Source organism: Macrosteles quadrilineatus, unplaced genomic scaffold (genome assembly GCF_028750875.1).
Source record: "Macrosteles quadrilineatus isolate MER2022 unplaced genomic scaffold, UCM_ALF_1.0 Scaffold_5__1_contigs__length_97177068, whole genome shotgun sequence".
In the NCBI taxonomy this organism is placed as follows: domain Eukaryota; kingdom Metazoa; phylum Arthropoda; class Insecta; order Hemiptera; family Cicadellidae; genus Macrosteles; species Macrosteles quadrilineatus.
Window position 1 is genome coordinate 72,296,832 of NW_026542598.1, and position 23,278 is coordinate 72,320,109.

General features: G+C 34.6%; 2 protein-coding genes across 3 annotated transcripts; one reads left to right on the top strand and one right to left on the bottom strand.

Annotated features, from left to right (window-relative positions):
- The first annotated feature begins 2,023 nt into the window (after nt 1-2,023).
- Nucleotides 2,024-16,296, top strand: LOC128995110 (xenotropic and polytropic retrovirus receptor 1 homolog). Of its 2 annotated transcripts, none has more exons than XM_054420013.1 (12): nt 2,024-2,145; nt 5,343-5,474; nt 6,328-6,481; nt 6,881-7,104; nt 8,150-8,411; nt 9,121-9,329; nt 9,643-9,804; nt 10,896-11,049; nt 11,146-11,346; nt 12,296-12,465; nt 13,656-13,789; nt 14,036-16,296. In XM_054420013.1, exons 2-12 carry the CDS (start codon nt 5,406-5,408, stop codon nt 14,298-14,300), a joined length of 2,004 nt encoding a protein of 667 aa, XP_054275988.1. In that variant the 5' UTR covers nt 2,024-2,145; nt 5,343-5,405; the 3' UTR covers nt 14,301-16,296. The 2 variants fall into 2 exon arrangements, with proteins under 2 accessions (XP_054275988.1, XP_054275989.1); XM_054420014.1 differs by lacking the exon at nt 2,024-2,145 and adding an exon at nt 2,346-2,405.
- Nucleotides 16,297-17,827: 1,531 nt separating this feature from the next.
- LOC128995197 (DNA polymerase epsilon subunit 3) lies at nt 17,828-22,676 on the bottom strand. Its single transcript, XM_054420131.1, has 2 exons — nt 22,275-22,676; nt 17,828-18,054 (listed from the first exon to the last, which is right to left on the bottom strand). Exons 1-2 carry the CDS (start codon nt 22,543-22,545, stop codon nt 17,912-17,914), a joined length of 414 nt encoding a protein of 137 aa, XP_054276106.1. The 5' UTR covers nt 22,546-22,676; the 3' UTR covers nt 17,828-17,911.
- Nucleotides 22,677-23,278: the final 602 nt, after the last annotated feature.

The following is a 23,278-nucleotide window of genomic DNA, read 5'->3' on the forward strand; positions in this document are numbered from 1 at the left end:
TATAGAAAGCGGGACTTTGATCCCAGATGGTCGGGTTTTAGATCTCGCCAATCATAATGACTTTATAAGCTATGTGCTAATTCAGGCTCTAGTCTGATATAGTGTGCGCAAAATGTTTTGGACGAGAGCCTATAGCGTCCTAGGAATGCAGAGGAAAGGTTATACCTTCAGTATACATTATACAGTAGGCTACTTGTGGTGGAAGAGGAAGTATACATTTTTGTCGAAAAAAGTTTAAAATAAAAATTGATGCTTAAGAAAATCTCTGTGATTTTTCTACATTCACGTTTTACATTTTCGATCATAATTTATTTAATTGTGCCACAGAGCTGATTTTAAACTATGAAACTAAGTGATAAAATTAAGGTTAGTTTTTCAAACATTTTTGTCAACCATTGGGTGGGTAACTGTAGTTTACAATCCGAACCACATTCTCTTCTTCGACCTCATCCGTTGTTGAATAGCATGGGTAAAGCTTCTTAGTAATCAAAGAAGCCGTGTGTGTGTAACTGATAAGAATAACAGCACTTTAGTAACATGGTGGCTTCCGGTTGAGTACAAGACCTGATGATTGGAAAAGAAATTTGATAGAGCACGTAGGACGAAACAGCTGACTAGGCAAACTGAGAATTCCTAAATTGCAGTAAAAGTCTACATCATAGAGTCAGTTAGTCAGTAGATTATATAGGGAAAACCATAGTTTATTGTTTCTATTACATATACTGGCTAAAGTTAAGAAAACTGTTGTCAACACTTTTTTTAACAATTAAAGAATTATAAAAAAAGGTAATAAGTTCAAATAAATGTTAAGTATGGAATAACATTTTTAATTTAACAACAATAATAACATAACAGCCCAACACAACATAACATAACTAAATATAACTATAAAACATGAAAAATAGCATATGACATAACAAAACATAACAGAACCTTAACATAACTGATTATAACATTTTTGTGTTCTCAATGTTTTCTGTCAATATTCGTGATTTTATGTGTTTTGTTTCTGAACTTTAAGGAATTTACAACTCACAATTTTAAAAAGTATTTGAACTTAGTTTTATTTGGGTTTATGGGATACATTTGGAGGCGTTAGATGTTTATATTATTTTGACATTTATGCTGGATTTAGAGAAAATCTTAAAACAACAGTACCTGGCTTATATTTGAAATGTGAACAGTAATTAATCATATTGTTTATATACGAATAGTTTAAGATATTTAAAATTTAAAAAAATGTGTGTATTTTTTCAGTCTTCAAAATATATGCCATATTAAGTGGGTACAGTAGGTAGTTATTAAAAAAGCTTATTTAATTTAACGGTTTTAAAACTTTTATGGAACTATGCCTTTTGTGTTCAAACTTTAACTCAATAACAAAAATGCTGAACATAACAAAACTTGTAAAGTTGATGTTTTTTTTTTTCAGAATGTTGTGTAGTGATCTAATATTATCAAAGTTACTTTATTTATGATGGATCTGTACCTATTCAATCATTAGTGCGGCCTTGATTCAATAAAAAATTTTATTCAAATAATTTTCCTGTAAAAAAAGGAGTTGAATGCAATTTCACGACAATTACAATTTACATCAACAACAATAACGATCTGTTCAAATTGCAAGTAAGATCCAGTTATAGCCAAACAATTTACAAACGTTACATATTCTAAGTTTCAGGCTCAAAATCCTTGTTTTAAAGAAACCCTTACTAACTCTACAAGATTTTCAATATATTCAACTAAGCTCATCCGACAACTGTTGAGTGATAAACAAACGATATCAACAAACGCTACCGATGTCATGCGAGTAGTACCTCGACACATTACTAACCGTATTGGATTGGAATATTATTGGGAGCCGACAAGGATTACTGTGTTATCTTATCAGCTGTTATGTAAGTTAGTTAGTCATGCGGCCGGCAGACGACGCTGACGTTCAGTTCACTAGTCAGCTGGACTGACAAGTTTGTTCGGTCAGCTGATGCAGTCGCGATTTATTCCTGTGATAGATAATCTCGTGCTTTCCTCTACTACATTCTGTTGCTCAACAGGTAGTTTATCGTCTGCTTTCACATCAGGCTGTAAAACAGATGTGTTTAAAAGTGCTATGATTGCTACGGGTGTACTTCTTCTTTTCCGGAGGTAAAATGATTTGAGATTTGATTGATTTATGCTATCACTTTTTTACCTTCTAGTGCACATGTTCTTGTAAAAGTATTGTGTGGATGGTTGGTCTACATAGTTCTTGAAAACAAATTAATAGATCTAAAGTTTTGAATTTTGATTGTGCTAGCTAATTTGGAAAAAAACTAAACATACCTAACAGTATAAAAATTGTTTTTATAATGTAAGAAAACAAATGTGAATAACATTTTTTTTGTAGAAAACTAACATTGTTTCATGTAAATGGTATGCAAGTTTTGGTTTTGAATTATGAATACAAAATTTTAAATTAGTGGAACTGAAATTTTATTGGGGATTTGTTGCATTATTTAGGTTAGTTTCATATTTTATCTTTGTGTATAACCTACACAGTACTTTGGTAGGTAGGCCTACAGTACCGGTAACACATTTTAAGTACTTACTTTGACTATTGACACAAAACACAACTTCATAGTACTCAATAGTCGGTACTGGAAGTAGCATAATTTATTTGTTTGCAATTTATAAAAAAAAAAAAAAAAATCAAGAGTGTGTGTCAGACCTCGAAATTTTGCCTAGAGGATGAACCCCATTAGCATTAACAACTCCCCATTACAAACCCATTGGACGTATCATACGTCTACTTGACCTAAAACATTACAAGTTAAGTGTCTCAAAATGTTTAGATTCTGTAGACATTCTCTGATGTAAAAAGATATTGAATATTTTCTGATTATTTAGTACTAAGTAGGTATACCTACTAAAATACCCCCACCGCAGCAAACCTGCAGACTAAGCGAATTTCCATTTGCCTGATTGGATTTACACTAAAATGTCTCCTTAAAAATATCACATTTATTCCCTATTTAAATAACATTAGTTTAATGAGTACCTACTTAGGTTTGCTACAACAGGGAGGGTAAAAAGGTGTTATTTGTCAAATGTTAGTAGTTTAGTATGAAATGAATGCATTTTCCAAATTTGATCAAAATATGATCATAAACAAGCAAACTACAACAGTTTACTTATTCTCCATAACATGGGAATTTTAAATTTAAAGTTTTTTGGAATTTTCTCCGTAACCATTAGGCGCATAATAATGCTTCAATATACTAAATTATTTGTTTTTTAAGATCTACAAAATGGTTTGGAAAGAAAATGCTAAATTTTAAGTTTATAGGGTCAAAAATGGGGAAAACCTATGTTTGCACCATAAAACCCCCATAAACCCCTGTTCCCATAGTCCGATCATTCTGGTTCGCGAACTCGTTCGAATAAACGTATGTTTCAAAACAAAAGATTAAATCGGTCCCGGGTCCAGGTCTTACCATGAGTACTACGGTACGGTAATAGCTTATTCCCTATATGGGAAATTCGTTAAAACTGCCAGTATGATAATTCACCACTTCTTTCAAATTATTGAAGAAATGTGATTTAAAGACACGCAAAAATTACACAAAACACTGTAAATACCAACTGTAGGAACACTTAAAAACTCACAAAATCTGTAATCAAAAGTTTTAAGGCCACCACATGGAAGTCAATAAAAACAGGAGCAGATAATATAAACAGATTTAAACTATTAACAACTACTTGTTGAGGAGTTTCATTTAGCTTGAGGAAGCTTATCTCTTAATTAATCCTACACACAAGCTTATCAACGTTTGATGTGCTTAGCTGCTTTCAAAACAAGAACATTATTTGCTATGTTTATATTTGTTCAATTTTTTGGGCAGAGATTTAATGATTTATTGCTTTGGTACAACAAATTCAAAAATACAATAAATAAAAAAAAATAAAATAAATACAAAAAATAATGTAAGCAATTTCCTATAGTAATTATAAATAAAATAATACAAAATATTTTAAAGGTGTATACGGTAATGTGTTTGAAACAACATCTTTAGCATAGCACATATCAAACTAATAAAAGCTCTTATAGTTATGAATAATCAAGGATTGGATTATGGAATAAGACACTGACATATTATTGAACTTCAGTAAATAACTTTAGTTGATCAATCAAAGAAACATTTTTGGAAATCAACAAATTGATAAATAAAACCCTGCATTTGAATAATCCTTAACCCCAAAGTTTTTTTTTGTCTGTGCACTTCATAATGAATTATTGTTATTGTAACAGGTTGTTGGCAGTTTATAATAAGCTGACAGTTGAGATATCATATTCTTGCAGCGCCATGAAAGAGTGAATGACATTAAGTTTAACCAAGAGGAACAAATAGCTTTACAATTGATGAATGAAGACCTACAATTCACTTATCTGTGACGTTCAATTTAACACACATGAATCACACACAATCGCCTCAAAGTGATTAAAGCGGTGTTTGATGATCCTTGATTTAAAACAATACAAATTTATCATGGGTCTCAAATTTTAAAAATTGTTGGAGGGGTAAAATATTACTAGTTGGGGCTAAATAAAAAAAATAGAAAGAGTTATATCACACTTCAGTGGTTATATCTATCAGTGTAACAAAAATAAACATCCACAAACACAACTAAAAATACTACCAAAACAACTCAGAAAAGCCAACATCAAACTTAATACAGATTTGAATTATTTTGTTTACCTAAACAGGCTAAAAATTAAGGAGGAACAAAAACACTATGCTGTTCTGCGATATAACCTTACTACGATAAAATAGCCCTGCCACAGCAAACCCGCAGAGCTGTATTTTCACTTAAATGTTTCCTTTTACATACATGTATTTATTAACGAGTATGGTTCTCAGGTTTGCTGGTTTTGATCCATGGAACAAAGTGTGTTTTCGGTGTGGTAAAAATTTAGTAGCCCTAAAAATTAACAAATGTCATAAAAAAATATCAGTTTACTTATTCTCCATAAGAAAAACATAGGAACTTACAGTTATGCTGAATTTTGTCTGTTACCATTAAACGTACAACAACAACGCTTTAATGTACTGTACTATATTTTTTATCTTTAAAATTGCTTGGAGACTATTTTTAAATTGTATGTTTTGAGAGTCAAAAATGAGAAAGCCCGTTGCCTTATAGAATCCCATTTTTCCATAGTCCCATCATGCTGGTTCCCAAAATCTTTTGATGTTGGTTTAGACAATTGTAAAAAATTTCATCAAAATCGGTATGGTAATTTTCAACGGACACAAATATAGCCTAATATATTGACAGCTGATAAATCTAGACTTTGTTCACAGCTGACACAGAACATGTGCTGTTTGTGAATATTCTATTTGAGTGTCACAAACTGAAACGCCAAGATGAAATTCGCTGAACATCTGTCTGCTCATATCACTCCAGAATGGCGTAAACAATACATAAACTATGAGGTAAAAAGTACAATGTTTTAATTTTTTAAATAATTGTTTATTTTGATAGGAGTAAAAAAAATACTGAATTGGTATGAATTGACATAAAATCAAAAGTTGAAGTTTTTTATAACCAAGTTAAGTTAATAACCAACAATGTTGGGGAGGCTGTAAGAATAGACATTTTTTAAAAATATATCAATCTAGGAGTACTGTATGTAAAATAATGTTTTTATGATAAAAAGTGTAGTTCCAAGCTGCTAAGTAATATTGTTATAAAATAATTTAACTTACTGTTTAGCAAAGTTTTATCCATAATTTACAAACTTCTTAATTAGATCCTGAGAAAAACTGATAGAGAATCAGATGTCATTACTATATGCATCGATTAATAGACAACAGGTTTATATTATATACTAGCTAGAACAGGGGTTGGAAAGTGTAAGTATAAAAGTGCTAGTAAAAATTAAAAATAGTATTTTCATTCAAAATATAGATCTAAAATTTTTGTTTTAACAAACCTGTTTTCCCATCACTGTGCATTTTATAAGATGCAACTGTATATTGTCAATAGCATTTATTCTTTTAATTGATGTTAGTTAATAAAGCTAGGCAGTTCCCAAAACATACAGTGCAAATAACAATGGTGCAATTCCGTGTTCATTAAAATTGCTGTGGTAGTAGCAGCTGATATAGCTGGAAAATCAAAAGCGTGATATGGTAGTGAAAGTTGTCATTAAGTACAATAGGGGACAATAAGTAGTTTAAAAACTTTTCTAACAGGACACAAGGACATGTTTTTTTTTATCTAAGGTGTCATATAATGTTTTGGATTTGTAAAAATATTAACTTAAAATGTGATTTACGATTTTAGGAGATGAAAGCCATGTTGTACGTGGCCGTAGAAGAGGCTCCGTCAGCGGAGACTGTTGAGCCGGACGAAGTAACAAGACACTTCACCAAGTTTGACGAGATGTTCTTCAGCTACTGCGACAAAGAACTTCTCAAAATTAACACGTTTTATTCTGGTGAGCTTTCACTTCAGCATAGCACCACTCTCGGCAAACCTTGCTGTTCGTTGAACAATAACAAGAGAAAGCTATCAAAACATTGTGATTGTAGCCTACTAAAAGATATCTAAACAACTAGGTTATCCTGTTTACTAAAAGGAGAAACTGCTGTCATATTTCTAATTCGATGGCATAGTTTGGGTATGTTTTTACGAAATCAATCCATCCCCCCCCTTCGTAACTGTGCTAATTAAGTTAACCAAATTTAAATGCTGTTTGGATACAGTAAATAAAAAAAAATTAAAATTCATCCACCCCCTTTTAAAAAGTACGGGAGAGTATTTTGAAGTTGTAATTGAACATTTTACTTATTTTAATCTTATAAGGAAATCTCACTGTTAATATTTTTCTGTTTAGAAAAGTTGGCAGAAGCAACAAGAAAGTTTGCCACCCTGCGAAGCGAGCTCTCTTCTTCGCTTCAGCAAAAAGGAAAAGCCAAAAGAAAACATGACGTTCCAATTAGGAAATTGAATGATCTGAAGCTGGCATTCAGCGAATTCTACCTCAGCCTTATCTTGCTGCAGAATTATCAGAACTTGAACTACACTGGGTTTAGGAAGATTCTCAAAAAACATGACAAGGTTAGCAGTTTTATCCAAGTGTACGATGCACTGTTTTATGTCATAACTCTGAATCAACTAACTTTATTTACCTTTTTCAAACATAGAATAACAAATAAGCATATGATTATGATTAACAGAAATTAACAGGTGTTATGAATTAAACTGTTCTCACAACATACGGAAAATATAGAGTTAGTTTCCCAAATGTTGATAAAATCTCACTCGATCGTGCCCAGAATACAGAATTGAAGGGGCAAAGTAAAATTTTCCTGTCTTTTCTCATAAATGGTATTAAAAGTTGTTGAGGACTGGTCTGGCCGCGCATAACTATTTGAAAGAGCAAGATATTGCACTTAAGTTGTTGGTGGCTTAGTCAGTAGTGCAACAGACTACGATTCCAAGGTAGCGATGTGGGGTTGTGTCCCAGTGTTGCCACTAATATATAGTTAAATACTTAGGTCTGTTGCTATCCTAGTGGTTAGGGTTCTAGACTTCGGTGCGGGAGGCACGGATTTGATTCCCAACACATCTACAACGGATGGATTTGGACCGCTTTCCCTAAATGTGTAATTTCAGTACACACTATACATTGTCTCTCGTCTAAAAATGCCACTGGAGTCAAAATTAAGGAAAAAAGTTATCATAAACTTCATTCTTATCAGCTCAACCCCTGGATTTACTTGATATATCCCACAAACGGGCCTGAGGCATAGTGGATGGGCAAATACAAGTTGATCAAAAGAGGCCGCCAACTTCTTTAAAAATTGATAAATTCCATTGTGTCTACCTTTGTATGGTACGCACCTAGCCTGGCACTTGATCTGATAAACGTAGTCTTCTTTTCAGAATAAAAAATTGTATCTGAATAGTTTTTTTCCGAAACTCTGCAATTAAAGCCTCATTATTAGAATTAGCTGCAGATTTCTCTGTTTGTTGTACAAGGCAAGTAAAGAACACTGGCAATGGACGACTTAGAAGTGTCCTAATTGTTGATACTTCATAGTGAGGGAGGGTTGACCTATTGTTTAGATTTTAATTTATAACGTTCGTCTTCTTTCTTCAGCTCCTCAACGTTGAGCTGGGGGCCAAATACAGGACAGAACATGTGGAGTCGGCTCACTTCTACACCAACAAGGACATTCCTCGCCTCATCACAGAGACGGAGGCGACAGTCACTCAGGAGCTGGAAGCAGGCGACCGCCAACGAGCTATGAAGCGACTCAGAGTTCCGCCCCTCGGCGAGAAACAAAGCCCCTGGACCACGTTCAAAGTGGGACTGTTCTCCGGGTCATTCGTTGTCTTGTTTATCGCTGTTGTTCTTTCTGGTAAGGTATGATAGTAAAATCTGAAGTGCTTTGCTGTTGTTTTGAGTTAAGAAAAAAGTTGAATATGTTATTATTTTTATTGTCTACGCCAGAGACATTTTAAGTTAAGAAATCACAAAATGCTTTTAATTGAAAGCAGTCTAAATCCGTTGTTCTAAATGCAACCATCCTAATCCTGATTGTGTGACTAACTACAGTATAATGTTTCTTTCTTGAAACGGCACAATTTAATTCAAGATTAATGACAAATAGCTGCTTGGTCCAGAATCGGTTTTGTTAGAGATAAAACTAGCGAACTTCAGATTTGAAGGCAAGCCCTAATTATTACTTGATAGCCTAACAATAAATGATATCTTGCTCCTGGAATCAGTCCTATTTGGGATTGATTAGCATCATATTAGCATCACCTTAATATTTGAAGCCGAGCATTATAACCACTCTACTACCGAGGCAATTAAGACATGACATAATCTGTTATGCAATTTTAACCTCTTACTGTTATTTATATGACTTCCAGTGGAGGAAGTGTGTAAGAGCTTTTGTTATTGTTTTTGATCATTAGTCTTTTCAGTACATATTGAAAATTTTAAAATATAATAGCTTTTCCTCTTTGTAGTACATAATAGATTATTTTTAGCTTTTACCTACTTAATTTTTTAAATAAAAAAGGTGGTTGTATAAAATTGACCAAAAATAACTATTGTTACAGCAATTTTCCATGACGGTGGGACAGCCAACTTGAACACAGCATTTAAACTTTACCGAGGGCCGTTGCTCATAGTTGAGTTTCTATTCCTTATCGGAGTCAACGTCTACGGCTGGAGATCTTCGGGAGTAAATCACGTCCTGATATTTGAGTTGGACCCTCGTAACCATCTGTCGGAGCAACACCTCATGGAGATGGCTGCTATTATGGGGGTAAGGTTCTGATTGGGCTTTTAACAAATGATTTTGGCATAATAAACAGCTAATCTTAGTCAGTAACAAAGCTACACAGATTATCCTCTCTGATTTCATTCTGACTTTTCAGAAAATTCCGGCTCGTAGAATTTTCAACGCTCATTAACATTTTAGTTTGTATTAAAGTTAGTCACGAGGAAAGATTGCTTCAACCACTTGAACAAGATACCAGTTTGCACCATGAAGAAATGTCCTGGGCAAGCTCTAGACCCTATATTTTGCTACTAGCAAATATCATGATTGTATTTAACTTTCTTGTCGCAACTTGCAGGTCGTGTGGACATTGAGTATGCTGAGTTTCTTGTACAGTGCTTCACTCAGCATCCCACCCTACGTGAATCCCCTCAGTCTGGCCATTATATTTCTGGTCTTCACCATCAACCCGATTCACACGTTCCGACATGAAGCGAGATTCTGGTCCTTGAAAGTTATTGTAAGTTTGGTTATTGACTTTGAATAATACAGGAAGATTTCTCATCCTATGATAAAATCAGATACATGCTTTGATGTCTGTACGATTTGTTGTAAGCTTAGTGGACACTGATGGTGATTTAAAGGTTTTTTTTTATGATACCAGAAGATAGAAGTTTACAAATCGGATTGTTTTTGTAGTTGAAAGTTTTTGAACTCACAAAAATAAGATGTAAAAACACATCTTACAAATTCTTTATATATTAAAATTGTATTCATACATGAATTCATTACATGTAATCTATTTAAGAATAACAAATCTATTAAAGAGTATGAAATCCAACATTTTTGATTTCTTAGGGATGGACGGGATTGAATTTTTAGTTCGGGACGGGACAGGATTTTTATTTCCTTCCCAATTTTCGGGACAGGATGAGACGGGATTTTTCTGTGCATAAAAAGAAAGTCTTGAGTATTGCAGTTACCAAAAAAGAAGACATACAAAATCAATTTTTACTGTTTGTGGTACTGACCTATAAAAACAAACAAAAAAATGTGTAACAATATACAGGTACCTATAGAAACTTGTGACTCACGGTCACGGTGCGATCGTCAAAATGACCGCGGTCACGGCATGATCGTCAGTATGACTCTGCGGTCCCACGGCATGATCGTCGGCATGACTCCGCGGTCACGGCGCGATCGTCTAAATGACTTCGTCTCCTGCGTTCGCGGACCTATCGCTCGCAATAGCGGCGTCATCGGCACTCGCTAAGTGGCAAAATCGTCGACGATCGGACCAAATCCCGTCCCGAAAAATTCCCGAATCAAATGTAATCCCGTCCCGATAATCGGGAATATTTTTTTCCCGAAAAATTCCCGAAATTTCGGGACCCGTCCATCCCTAGATTTCTTAAAGCTTTTGGTATTTAATAAATGGTTTAGAATCTGAGTACATCGTCTAGATTATGTTTACAGATTGTGTTTGATATTGCCACACACAAATTTTGAATTGTAAGTTTTTTGTTAAAACAAACAAAATTAAATGGTATGCTTAATATGCCAACAAATGTACCATTTTGGCATTATAACCTTTGTTTTGATATATTGCAGGGCAAAATGATTTCCGCTCCCTTTTTCCACGTTGGATTTGCTGACTTCTGGCTGGCTGATCAACTCAACAGTCTAGTAACTGTTTTACTGGACATGCATTTCCTAGTTTGCTTTTATTTCACAAACGGAAACTGGCTCGAAACTACGGGAGTTGGTAAGTATGGAATGTTTGCAATGTTTTAATAGCTGATTACTACATTGTTTTTGTAACACTATTGTTTGTCGTTGTTTAACACTAGTTTAAATTCAGATATCCATAACTGTTCTGGAGGCGAGATGTTCCTTATCAGTCGTACTTTGGTCAACTGCGTCCCAGCGTGGATCCGTTTTGCACAGTGTCTTAGGCGGTACTACGACTCCAGGGAAGCCTTCCCTCACCTCGTCAATGCTGGAAAATACTCAACTACATTCTTCGTAGCTTTCTTTGCTCTTCAGCGAGCTCGCAGTAAAGGTAAATTTATAAATTGATTGCTATTTAAAATTAATAAAGTAATAGTTGGTGTATTTGATGAACAGTCAGTTTGTAAGATATTTGTAATGGGGGTCCTGATTCTCATGGCCTTTTGCTTTTTTACAATTTCTTCAAAACACAGTATTGATTTTTTAAATAATTGTTAGCGCTTCCAGACTACTAGCTCTTTGCTTTTCATAATTATTTGTTGTAAATTTGTTTAAATTTTGGATTGTGTTAAATCATGAACTATGTCTAAAAAAAGTGAGTTAACTTCCCAATTACACATGATGATCCACAATCACCACTAAAATGTTTTCATCATTACCATTACCTTTATCATTAATTTTGAGGCAGCAACAATACCTAGATGGACATTTAACGCTATAAGCACCAATTCAAGATATGGGCTTAGAATGGAATGAAATTATCTTTGATACTGGCCAAGATCAAAAGTTTTTTTTAGGCAGGACCATAAATTAGCTCAATGACCCAAGCCTGATGAAGTTCAGCCGGATCCAAATTAAAAATGTTAAAATGTATAACTTTTCTTACAACCAAACCTCCTGATTACACGAGGACTATAAACTATTTAGTGAGTCGGTGGCTCAGTCGGTAGCGTCGCGGACTTCGGGCCCAAGGCAGCGATGTCGTGGGTTCGGATCCTGGTCACTGCCACTAAAATGTATCAGTACAGTTCACCTTTGTACTGTACCAGCTCACTCCTTGCTTTGCTGTAAACGCTCCACGCACAGGCGCTTAGTCTATGTGGACAGGCAAATGCAAGGTTAAAAGAGGCCGCCAACCTCTTCTAAAAAAAAAAAAAAAAAAAAAAAAAAACATTAACACTCAGATACGATACTGTAATCTAGTACTTAATCATTTACATTGATAATGATTCCGCACTGAACTGGTTTTGTCAGGGTGTTTACTGAGGTGACATTTGTAGAGGAGTTCCAGAATGAGTGGGACAACCCGTACCTCTACTGGTGGCTGCTAGCGTCCACCGTCAGCTCCATCTACGCGTACACGTGGGACATCAAAATGGACTGGGGACTCCTAGACCAGCACGCGGGCGAGAACACATTCCTTAGGGAGGAAATCGTCTACACTAGCACTGTGAGTCACTTGTGATATTCACTATGAATAGACCATAATGGTAAAAATGATGCAGAAGTCAATAGAAAAAATATATAACATATTTGAACACTCAGCAGTGTCATAGCATACTATAACAACTTTGAAAGGCGACGGGAGAACACAAACCCGAGAGTAAAGGACTATTGCCTAGGCTGCACAGTCCATCGCGCTCTACCAGCTGTGCCACATACAGTCCAAGGTTATTCACACAACCGGTGTTATGCACACAAGAAGTTCATAACACTTAAGTTCATCCGCTTGACGTATTTGTCACACTACAAAGTGTGGTAGGTAAGTCAGAGAAATGAGAAGGTAGCAATCAAAAGAAGGTGGCTTTACTGGCTAGTCTGCAGTCATTTGTTTTACGGCACGCTGCAGAAAGAAGTGTCATGCAGAAATGGAGCCTGTCTTATTTTTGCGCCACACTTGCACGGTGGCTCCACTTGTAGCTGTAGAGGGTAGGGGTAGTACTGTGTCAATTTGAGTCTCAGCCTACAGCCAACCAGATAATTATGTATTCATCATTTTTAATTGCAAAGATATGTAATATACAGCACATTTTTATAATGCAGGAACCAAGTGGTCAAAGGAGCTTTGAGACATGCAATATAATTAATGTAACATATGGAACATCCCTTCGGACTTCCTGTTGCTTAATATTGAGTGGATCCACAAATGTTTTCTGATGTAAGCGGTGTTATTTATAAAAAAAGTACAACACTACAGATATTAACTTGGGGGTCCAGGGTCTCTTCTGCCATCCACGCTAAGTGCTATCAAAGCCACAGCGTATGCAACGGCACTGCAGATTGAGATTTTTATTCTATTGCTTGGAGCCAACTGTTGCGTGTAGCCCGCAATATTACAGCGCTATATACTACGGCCAATGGAGCTGTAGCTTTCAACTTGATTTTTGGCATTTCTAGAGGGCTTTCTAAATTTAAGTAGTAGAACGGCAATTAATGATTCTTCCAAACAACAGGTGTGTTATTTAGATAGTAAAAAGATAAGGGTTTGTACTATGTACAAAATAAGCAAAAAATCCCGTTTGCATTAAATTTACACAACATTTTTCAAATGATATTTCATTATTATATTTTTTTGAAACAACAAAGGTAATGCTGCTTTGTGTCCAAGCCCTGAGATAACTAACAGTTTTGTTGTTCAAGGCATTCTACTACTTTGCAATCCTTGAGGATCTGGTGCTCAGGTTCGCTTGGATTTTCTCCTTCGCTCTGGTACAGATAGACTTCTGTTCTAACGACCTTATCACTTCAGCTACGGCCATTTTGGAAGTGTTTAGGTAAGATGAGTCATAATTAATTAAGTTATAAATTTAGTTCTGTTTTTATCTGTTGACTTTTACAATGGTTGTTTGTCAAAATTTTGAGATTTTTAGATCTTTAAGCCCAAAACTAAACTGTAGCCGTTCAAAAAAGCCGTTCTGAGCTCAAAAATGAAACTGCTTTTTAAAATATTCAACATTCAAGACTCAATATGTAGCTAAAAATAACAGACTAGAACCTTTACAAAAAATTCTATTTTGCAGGAGATTTGTATGGAACTTTTTCCGATTGGAGAACGAGCACTTGAACAACTGTGGTAAGTTCAGAGCTGTCAGAGATATATCTGTGGCACCTATAGACGCGAGCGATCACACACAGATCATCAGAATGATGGATGAAGAGAACGGAGTGACAAACAGAAAACCGCAGCGGAAGTCAGTAAAGAAACAATCAAAAGAAGACAAGAAACAATTGTTAGCCAAAGATAACATAAGTGAATTGGGAATATCAATACCTCCTTTAAACTAGGTTGAATAGCTTTTCATGTGACTGTACATAATGTTAATTGCATGACATTGTCTTAAACTTTATTACTGTATACATTTTAAGGTGCTAATAGTTGAACTATGTGTAAGAATATGACGTTTAATAATCTAAAAAGTAATATATCATGTTTTTCGTCATACTGCAGCAAAAACAGCCGTTTTTTATACATGTGTTACGGGTCGCGAGTAGCGTTTTTAATCCAAGGGATGTAAAAACTAAAAATTCTTTTTAGTTCCTAAGGGAGTAAAAATCAGCTGTTGTAAACAGTTGTCGATTTTGATTTTAGCAATCACATGGATCAAAATTATTTATCGATTGATTTATTAGGTAAGGTTTTAGCTTATTGTTGCATTCTTGTCAATAGTTTGACATATCAATGGTATAATGTACGTACAGTAACACAATCGTGATAGACAAAATTATTGAATCACTCACTAAACAACTGCATATTTACATTAGCAGAATTGAAAAAAGCTGGAAGATATTTTGACAGGTTAACTTTACATGAAAATTATCTTCAATTTTAACCTAGATTGATTAAATAAATTTGTGCAATAGTGTATGACGAAATGTAGTTCATCACTCCGGCAAAAAGTGTCTTTGCAACCTTCGCTCATTTTGCGACCTCGGCTTCACCTCGATCGTAAAACTTGAACTCGGGTTGAAAAAGTAAATTTTTATGAAATATACTCTTTTTACAATTTCACTTTAGGTATCTTCTTAAGAGGTTTGGTTGAAGAGGGTGTTTCTTATATGAAATGTAGGCCAAAAAATGGTGTTTGAGAATAAACACGGAGTAACTTATGCTACTTAAAACCATCGAAGTAGTCATCACACTTTTTTGGTCAATGAGAAGATTGACATAATCTAGCGGCTGTGATGCAGACTGTTTAAACCAAAAGAGATTTTATTCTGTTCAAATTTTAAGCAGTTTAGTGAGTAGGCTTAAAGCTATTTTGTAATTTGATAACAGGATAAAAACAGTATGTTGTTGAAAAAACAGAAAAGATAAATGTTGAAATAAGACTGTGCAGAGGCTTAATAACTCCAGCTTGATTGTTTGTTTAAAACTTTAATTAAAATAAATAAATAAAACTGCAAAAACTTAAAGGTTGTTATTATGAAACATCTTTATAGGAAAAATTAGCGCTGTACTTGATGTGCAGGCTAAACCTAACCTTTAAATACCACATCAGTAAAGTCTAGGATGAATGAGTTTTTCAATAGGCTACTAATTATTTATTCAATAGACCTTTTACTAGCAGAAAAAAAATACAGAAGCCTTAATATCAAGTCTACTAAAAGAAGTTAGTTTGCTTGAAAGATTGCTGCAAATTGAAAATCTTAAACCAATACATATTTCTGTTTGTCACCGCCTTGGCATCTGAAAGTGATTACATTATTTGATCAATGTTACTAAAATAAGTGCCTTTCTTTTTTGCTTGTCATTAAGCAAAGTAATATTTATGTAAGTTTTATAGTAAATAGGCCAATAAGTTGTTGTTTCTAATTTAATGTATAATTATACTGTACAATTATTATTGGATTTTAGATAAATTCAAAGCCATCTAATGTTTAAACGCCTAATTTTCCAACTACTGTACATTATTTAATCCATAGGCCTACAACTTTCTAGCTAGTTTAAGACTGTTATCATAGCCTCTAATACAAGGACGCGGCGGACAAAACTGCTGTTCCAGCAAACTGAAACGACTGTTGTACTAATTCATATGGAGCTTCCGCCCAATGTTTTTGTTTACACTTTTGTTTTTACTGTTATCACTATGGCAACAGGATGGCTAGCGCGACCTTGCCACAGCCTTGTATTAGAGGAGGCTATGCTAAATGCTTTATGACAAGGCTTACTACAAAATCTTGTAACAAGATTGGTTGGACCAATCCAAGTATTATTACCAGTCTTATGCATTTCTTGTATTTTTACTGTGGTTAATTTTGTAATAAATATTAATTTACTTGATTTGAGCGCTCTTTATATTTTTACATGTTCCTCACATTTCAATATTTAATATATTACGTAGAGCGGTTTTGTGAAACCCTTTAACCCCCAGATAAGATACAAATTGTGAATTTTTGTGTTTTTTTCACTCATCTAACCAACTTAAAATTCTTATAAATGTTTTTGTGAGTACACACACACACACACACAGTAAGGATAAGTAAACGCTAACAACATGCCTCATGACAGGTACAGGGTGAGGCAATGAAAGTGCCCCAATTTATAAATGGTACAAACTCAATAATATTCACCCTATCGATATAAATAGCATATCAAAACCGCTTATCTTTTGCCATTTTAACTTGACATAGTCATTTTTTCCATTTCTTGAAAAAAAAATCCTGCAAGTGACTTCCTTGTCCTACTTGACATTCCTTTTAATACACTTGAAAACGCCATCAAATACTCCTCCAGCATTTATTCAGGAATCACTTTAGTTTTTGGACAATTCTTAGCTTCGGTTCAAGCAAATCTAAGGAGCGACTTTTAAAAGCCTAGAACTTCAAGTAGCTTATCAGAATAACCCCCCCCCCCTCTCCAAAAAAAAGAGCCAACGTAAAGCTTTCAAAAACAAAAGCTTCCAGACAAATCTCTATGGACTTCGAGTTACTGCGACTAGCACTCTTTCAACATTTGCTGGTGTACAAAGAGTATTGCAAAACCCACCGATTATTTTTAAGGTTTAAGCTGTTATCCTAAATAATTTTACCCAGTCCACCATTGTTTTCCAATCTGGAACAGTGCCGTGTTGACCAAGGATGGAATGTGGTCCAACCAATCTTTGGGTTTTTGCACAAGAATCACTATTTAGGTTTCCACATCAAAATCTCAGTGTTAATAGCCTCAAGCATAATGGTTACTAAAATGGCATAGTTTAATTGATGTTATAAGCTCAGCTGTTCATTCATTGTTGCTTTACTTATAGCGTGACAACGAAAGAAAATTGGGGTGCTCTCACTGCCTCACCCTGTACAATCCACTGAGAATCCACCCTTACTGTCAAATTCCACCTAAACCATCCACTGTATATTTTTGGATAAGCCACCTTGACAGGTGGGCTCCCCCAGACCTGATTGAGTTGGAATCAAACCACCAATCTACCATGCTGTCTCCTGGCCAAGGGCAGTTTTGATAGTCCACTACAATGACAATACTTCAGTAGTAGTCAACCCAGGAGCAGTCATAGCCATTTGTGTTAACTCAATCTCGCAAAAATAAGAGTTAATCTAGGCAAAACTCTATTGTACTGTTAGCTAAAGAATATTTATTTGACATAGGTTTACTCAAAAGTTTGCATTGATTCCCTATGAATGTTTTAATGACAAACGCTCTTGAATAAAGTTGATTTTATTTCAAACGAGCTTACCTGAAAAATTAAGAACTAGAGTACCGGTAAGCTGGATAGACTTTAAACAATTTTCTGTTAAAACTGTCATAGGCCCTACACCAAATTGTATAAAAGAACTTGAGAACCAATAAAAATACAATATACTTGGTTTTATGTTTTATTATAAATGTTTAAATACTTTTCAGCTTAATATTAAAATATCAAAATTAAATTAGTTAGGATACTGGTTTAATCTCCTTCTTCAGTTTCTTTTTCATCCTTTGCTTCATCTTCTTCCATTGTAACATCTTCGTCTTGTGCCTTTTTTATTTCCTTTGATTGCCTCTTTTTAGCAGCGGCATCCTTCTTCATCCTCTGTGATTTCTTAAATTCTAAAAAAATAAAAACCCGTTAGTCACATTATCAAATGTCACTTACAATAAATGAATAGTATCTGATTACATTCGAATTTTCAATTGATGAATAATAATTTATTTCTGACAAATATATGTCTACCTGTTGAAGCAAGAATTTTTGTTAGGCTAAATAATTTGAGTTGATAACATTTTTCAAAATTTGAGACAAAACAGATTAGGCTTACACTTTAATTCCTCACTAATACTTTTCTGAACTTAGCCACTTTGGGGCTAAGACCAAATAGCAATTTGTCAGACATGATGTGATTTAAAACTCTTTTGAATAGCTTATAAGCTAATAGTTTTTGCCCGACTATTTCGTTAAGTTAAGATGCATCACAACAGAAATTAGATGAGACATGAGACCTTCATTTGATGCATGCATGGAGTTTACCTACACCCATTTTTGGAACACAACAGTTGAAAGGAATGCGTGTAATAAATTGTTGATAAAAAAGAACTAGCCTACAGTAACTTTCCTTACAGAAGTAGAAGGTTAAAGGGGCAACTAATCGAGAGATCTGTAGGCCTACTATTTTATAAGAAGAAGTTATCGTATTTTACGTTAATAGTCCTGAAAATAGGTGTTTACAGGACGAGTCTGGTCGTTCCCATGTAAGACAAAATCAAGTGTGAGATTACCATATAGGAGTCCGGTAAACACATTTTGGACGAGTGACATACAATATTTTAGGTACTTACGTATTAAACGGAGGCCACATTTTGTCAGCGCGCTGCGGCGGTTATGTTAGGTTGGGTTATCATAATAGAAAGTATAACTCGTCTGGTATCGTTCGATTCATAACGAAGCGAGGAAAGTCCTACACACATAATATTTACGATAACCCAACCTAACATAACCGCTGCAGCGCGCTGACAAAATGTGGCCTCCGTTTAATACGTAAGTACCATATTTTACGCCATACTACTCGCTAACTTGACAATAAAAAACCTGTACAAATCCTTACATATTCCCACCAACTCAAGGACTAACAAACACTAGCCTACTCATAACCTCTAAGAGAGGTTACGTTTTTGTTTGTAGCCACTCATTGCCAAATATAATCAGCTGGTGTCCGGTAAAATACATTACAGTACAGTAGTACGTAATGAAACACCATTTGATTAAGCTCCACGGCAACCAGCTGTTTTCTGGACTAAGTCCTTGTGTCGGAAGTTTGTTAAAACAGTGTAGTGTGGCTTTTAAAGGAAATTACAGTAGGCTATTACATCACTACATAATGTACTTACAACAACTGGATTCCCAGAAAGAGTAAGTATAATAATGGCGGAGGGGAAGCGGAATTTTAAATACCGCCTACGATTAACAGCTAGTAATTTATAGAATGTTGAAAATAGTTTACCTATACAGGGTGATTGATATAAGTGTGCCAGCCGTTTTATTCAAAAACTATAAGAGATATCAAAAAAAGTTAAATGGTAAGTGCCTTGGATTTTTTTATTTGAAAAATTGCAGTCAAGTCAAAAAATTATTTTAGCCGCCATTTTTCCAATATGGCCGCCAACTTTGATTTTTCTTACGGAACACCCTGTATTTTATGATGTATTCTGGTAGAGACGATTTTATTCTTGTGATTTTTTTCAAAAACCTAACCGTTTCAAAGATAATAATGGTTTAAGTTGTGAAATATTGAATGGTTTTCGAGCAAAACAGCTGGCATGCTTGATTAGGCCTTTATCGAAACTCTTTCTCATGCAGAAATTTCAAAACTTAAACCATTATTATCTTTAAAACGGTTAGGTTTATGAAAAAAATCACAAGAATAAAATCGTCTTAAAATTACTTTTTCTACCAGAATACATCATAAAATACAGGGTGTTCCGTAAGAAAAATCAAAGTTGGTGGCCATATTGGAAAAATGGCGGCTAAAATAGTTTTTTTGACTTGACTGCAATTTTTTAAATAAAAAATCCAAGGCACTTACCATTTAACTTTTTTTGATATCTCTTATAGTTTTGGAATAAAACGGCTGGCACACTTATATCAATCACCCTGTATGCAACACTTATGTCTAAAATTATTTTTTTATCTTTTTTTATATTTTTTAATTTCTTTTGTTACATTTAAACATTTTTTATAGCCTATAAACTTAAATTTATTTTTTTCAAGAAAAACATTTCTCGTACATCAGTTAAAGATATAATTGAACAAAAGGATTTTATTACAAAAATTAATGTTGTTATAGATAATCAACTACTATAACAATAGATGTCGTAATAATCGGCAGATATATCTACCGCCAGCAGAGCCAAAATAGAGGTACCTTCCTGTTAAAGGGAACATTCGTAATCATCGATGATTTCTTTTCGATATATTGATATTTTTGTTTTCCTTTACGATCCATATTCCTTCTGTTATAGTATTTAAACTACGAATTGAGAACTGCCTAGCCTATATGGATTAAGAAATAAAACTATTCTGAACTAACCTAATATAACTAACCAAACTTGCTGCAGGCTAAGTTTCCGTTTCAAAATTCCATTTGATAACATGAAAGGCATGTGGGAATTGAAATAGGTTATCAAACGGAATTTTGAAATTTTACAGCAAGTTTGGTTAGTTAGGTTAGTTTAGAACGGTTTCATTCCAATAGGTATATTTTTTAATGTTTGTTGATACTGAACAATATTTATTTATCGTAGTTGTCAACTGATATATATTAATTTGTCAATATCGATTTATGGGATAAAAAAATGAAATATTGATACCGGTAGACAAGGTATATCAAAAAGAAATCATCGATAATAATGAATGTTCCCTTTAACAGGAAAGTACCAAAATAGATAGCAGATATATATCCACCTACCGTCCGATATGCACAAAATCCACCTACCGTCCGATTTGCACAAAATGCTAGCGGATAGGCCCTATATCCGCCTATAGTCCGGGAAGGGCTAATGATCTTTATACGGCTGTGAATATAATCAGAGCAATATAAAATCATAAAAAAAAGTGTCACACGACTCGGAATTTACCAACTTGTACAACCCAGAATTTCCCCCCCCTCCCCCTTCCCCGCAGCATAGAAACCCTATTATAGGCTAGATTCACTTGTTTATAGAAATTCATATTATTTTGTTAGGCCTATTTAAGTTTGGGGGAAGACCCAAGAAAAAGTCAATCAAATGTTTTAATTGGGGTGATGTTAAGTTGAGTTAAAATTGTCAGCCTGCCTTTCCTATCCATATTAATTATCCAGGACCACTTTTTGAGCCTGAAACGGTTTGACCTGATGTAAGTTATATTTACAACAAGACTCATAACTCTTAAGAATTCAGTCACTCGACCCTGTTACAAAGTACAGTAGACTCCCTCTTATCCAGACTCCTCGGGACCGAGGCCAGTCCGGATAACAGTTTTTCCGGTTAAACCGACGTCCCCAAAATCTCGTTAAAACGGACCGTTTGATTGCATACTCTATACAGTAATTGACTTAAAATTAAGAGAGCATTGTATTTAGACACGTAATCACTGGTCTCAAAACTTTCCCACGAGAACAGTCGTTTCAGTACCGTCGACTTCCTGCCGACCTAGTCCGGTTAACCCAATGTACTGATAAAAATTATACTGATAAAGAGATGTCACTTCTACCGAGTGTAGTCCGGTTAAACCGATGTCCGGTCAAAAGGTGTCCGGAAAAGAAGGAGATTTAATATACAACTCGTACTATTACTACTTTTACGTCTGGCATGTGACTTAAAAATTGGCAATACTGTGAGTCCAAGACACTCACTGCGTATTCGCGACGCCCCACATACACTTGCTTGTTTCTAACCTCAAAGCTCAACAAACTGACGTCAACTCATAGTCGTTTTGTGATGTCCGTTGTCAGTCGTAGCATAGATAAAACATAGTATGTTTTATATGTTTTATCTATGGTCGTAGATTCAATGTTTTTAGTAATTTAGTTCAGTTTAGTTGTTACATTTATAAAGAATACTATGCAAAACGTTCGATATCGATATATCGGATGTTGGGTCTAATGACGGTTGACGCAAACCCCCCAAATAAGTTACCTTTTTTGGGGAGGGGCGAAAATTTAAATCTCGCCCTGGGCGTCTATTACCCTCAGGGCGGCCCTGCCTACCATTGAATGTTTCCTCTGTATCTTATTTCCCTGTGCAATGTATGATGAATCTTAAACAAGTTCTTTCTTATGGCTAGGCTTACCAACCTTCATAAGACTCTCTCAGAGGTTCCTCAAACATTTCAAATTCAGTATCAAGTATCGCTTGAAACACATCTTCACCACTAATTGTCTTCTTCTTATTTTTGGAAGCAACATTATTTGAAGATGACGTCAAATATAACACAAAAACTGACGCTGCTTTTGCGATTGCTGATCTTGCTTCTTTGGACACAATAGTTCCATCAGGCAATGCATCTTTGATAAGACGAGCTATTACAGAGATAGGCAAGTTTAAATCTTCAAGTTTTTCAGCCATTGTGTAGATGACCACAGTAAATAATTATAACAATATACTTTAAGGCAATACAAAGACAACTGATCACTACATAAGCTTTAGTAACTTAAATTAAATATAAACATAAACTCAAACTGTTAGAGAATTTTAGGCTAGAACCTTTACAAAATTACAAGACAACAGGAACATCAGAGGCAGGCAATACGGTTAGTCTGCTAGTGCTGCTACTTACAACAGCAAAAAAGTTTTCCCGCCGTCCTACTTCCTACTGCTAGTACAGGTACTGGCAACAAGTTTGTAAGCAGATTCTATCATAGATTTAAAAAGCTTGATGACATTACTATTACAACGGCTGTAATCCCCCTTGAAGCTTATTAAATAAATCCACGATTTAATGGCTACAATTACAAAAACCCATTGGAAATAAATGTCAGTTCATCGTGCTCCGTGTCTTTAGAGTTTAGTTCTAAAATCATCGAAATACATGAACACTTATTTCTGAGATGTGCCTTTTGTGTACAGCTTTGTGTACCTTTGTACTAGCTTACATCACAGTTACCATGATAATGAAGGCAAAAAATAGCTTTCAAAAGTTTTTTCTCAAAAATCGATACATTTAGTTTATTTGAAGCTATCAATTATATTTATTTAATAATATCTCCTAATTCAACATATTGGCCTACACTATTAATACAAATTCATTTTATTTATACAAATTTCAAAGTGTTATCATACAGTAGATAAAATATACTCC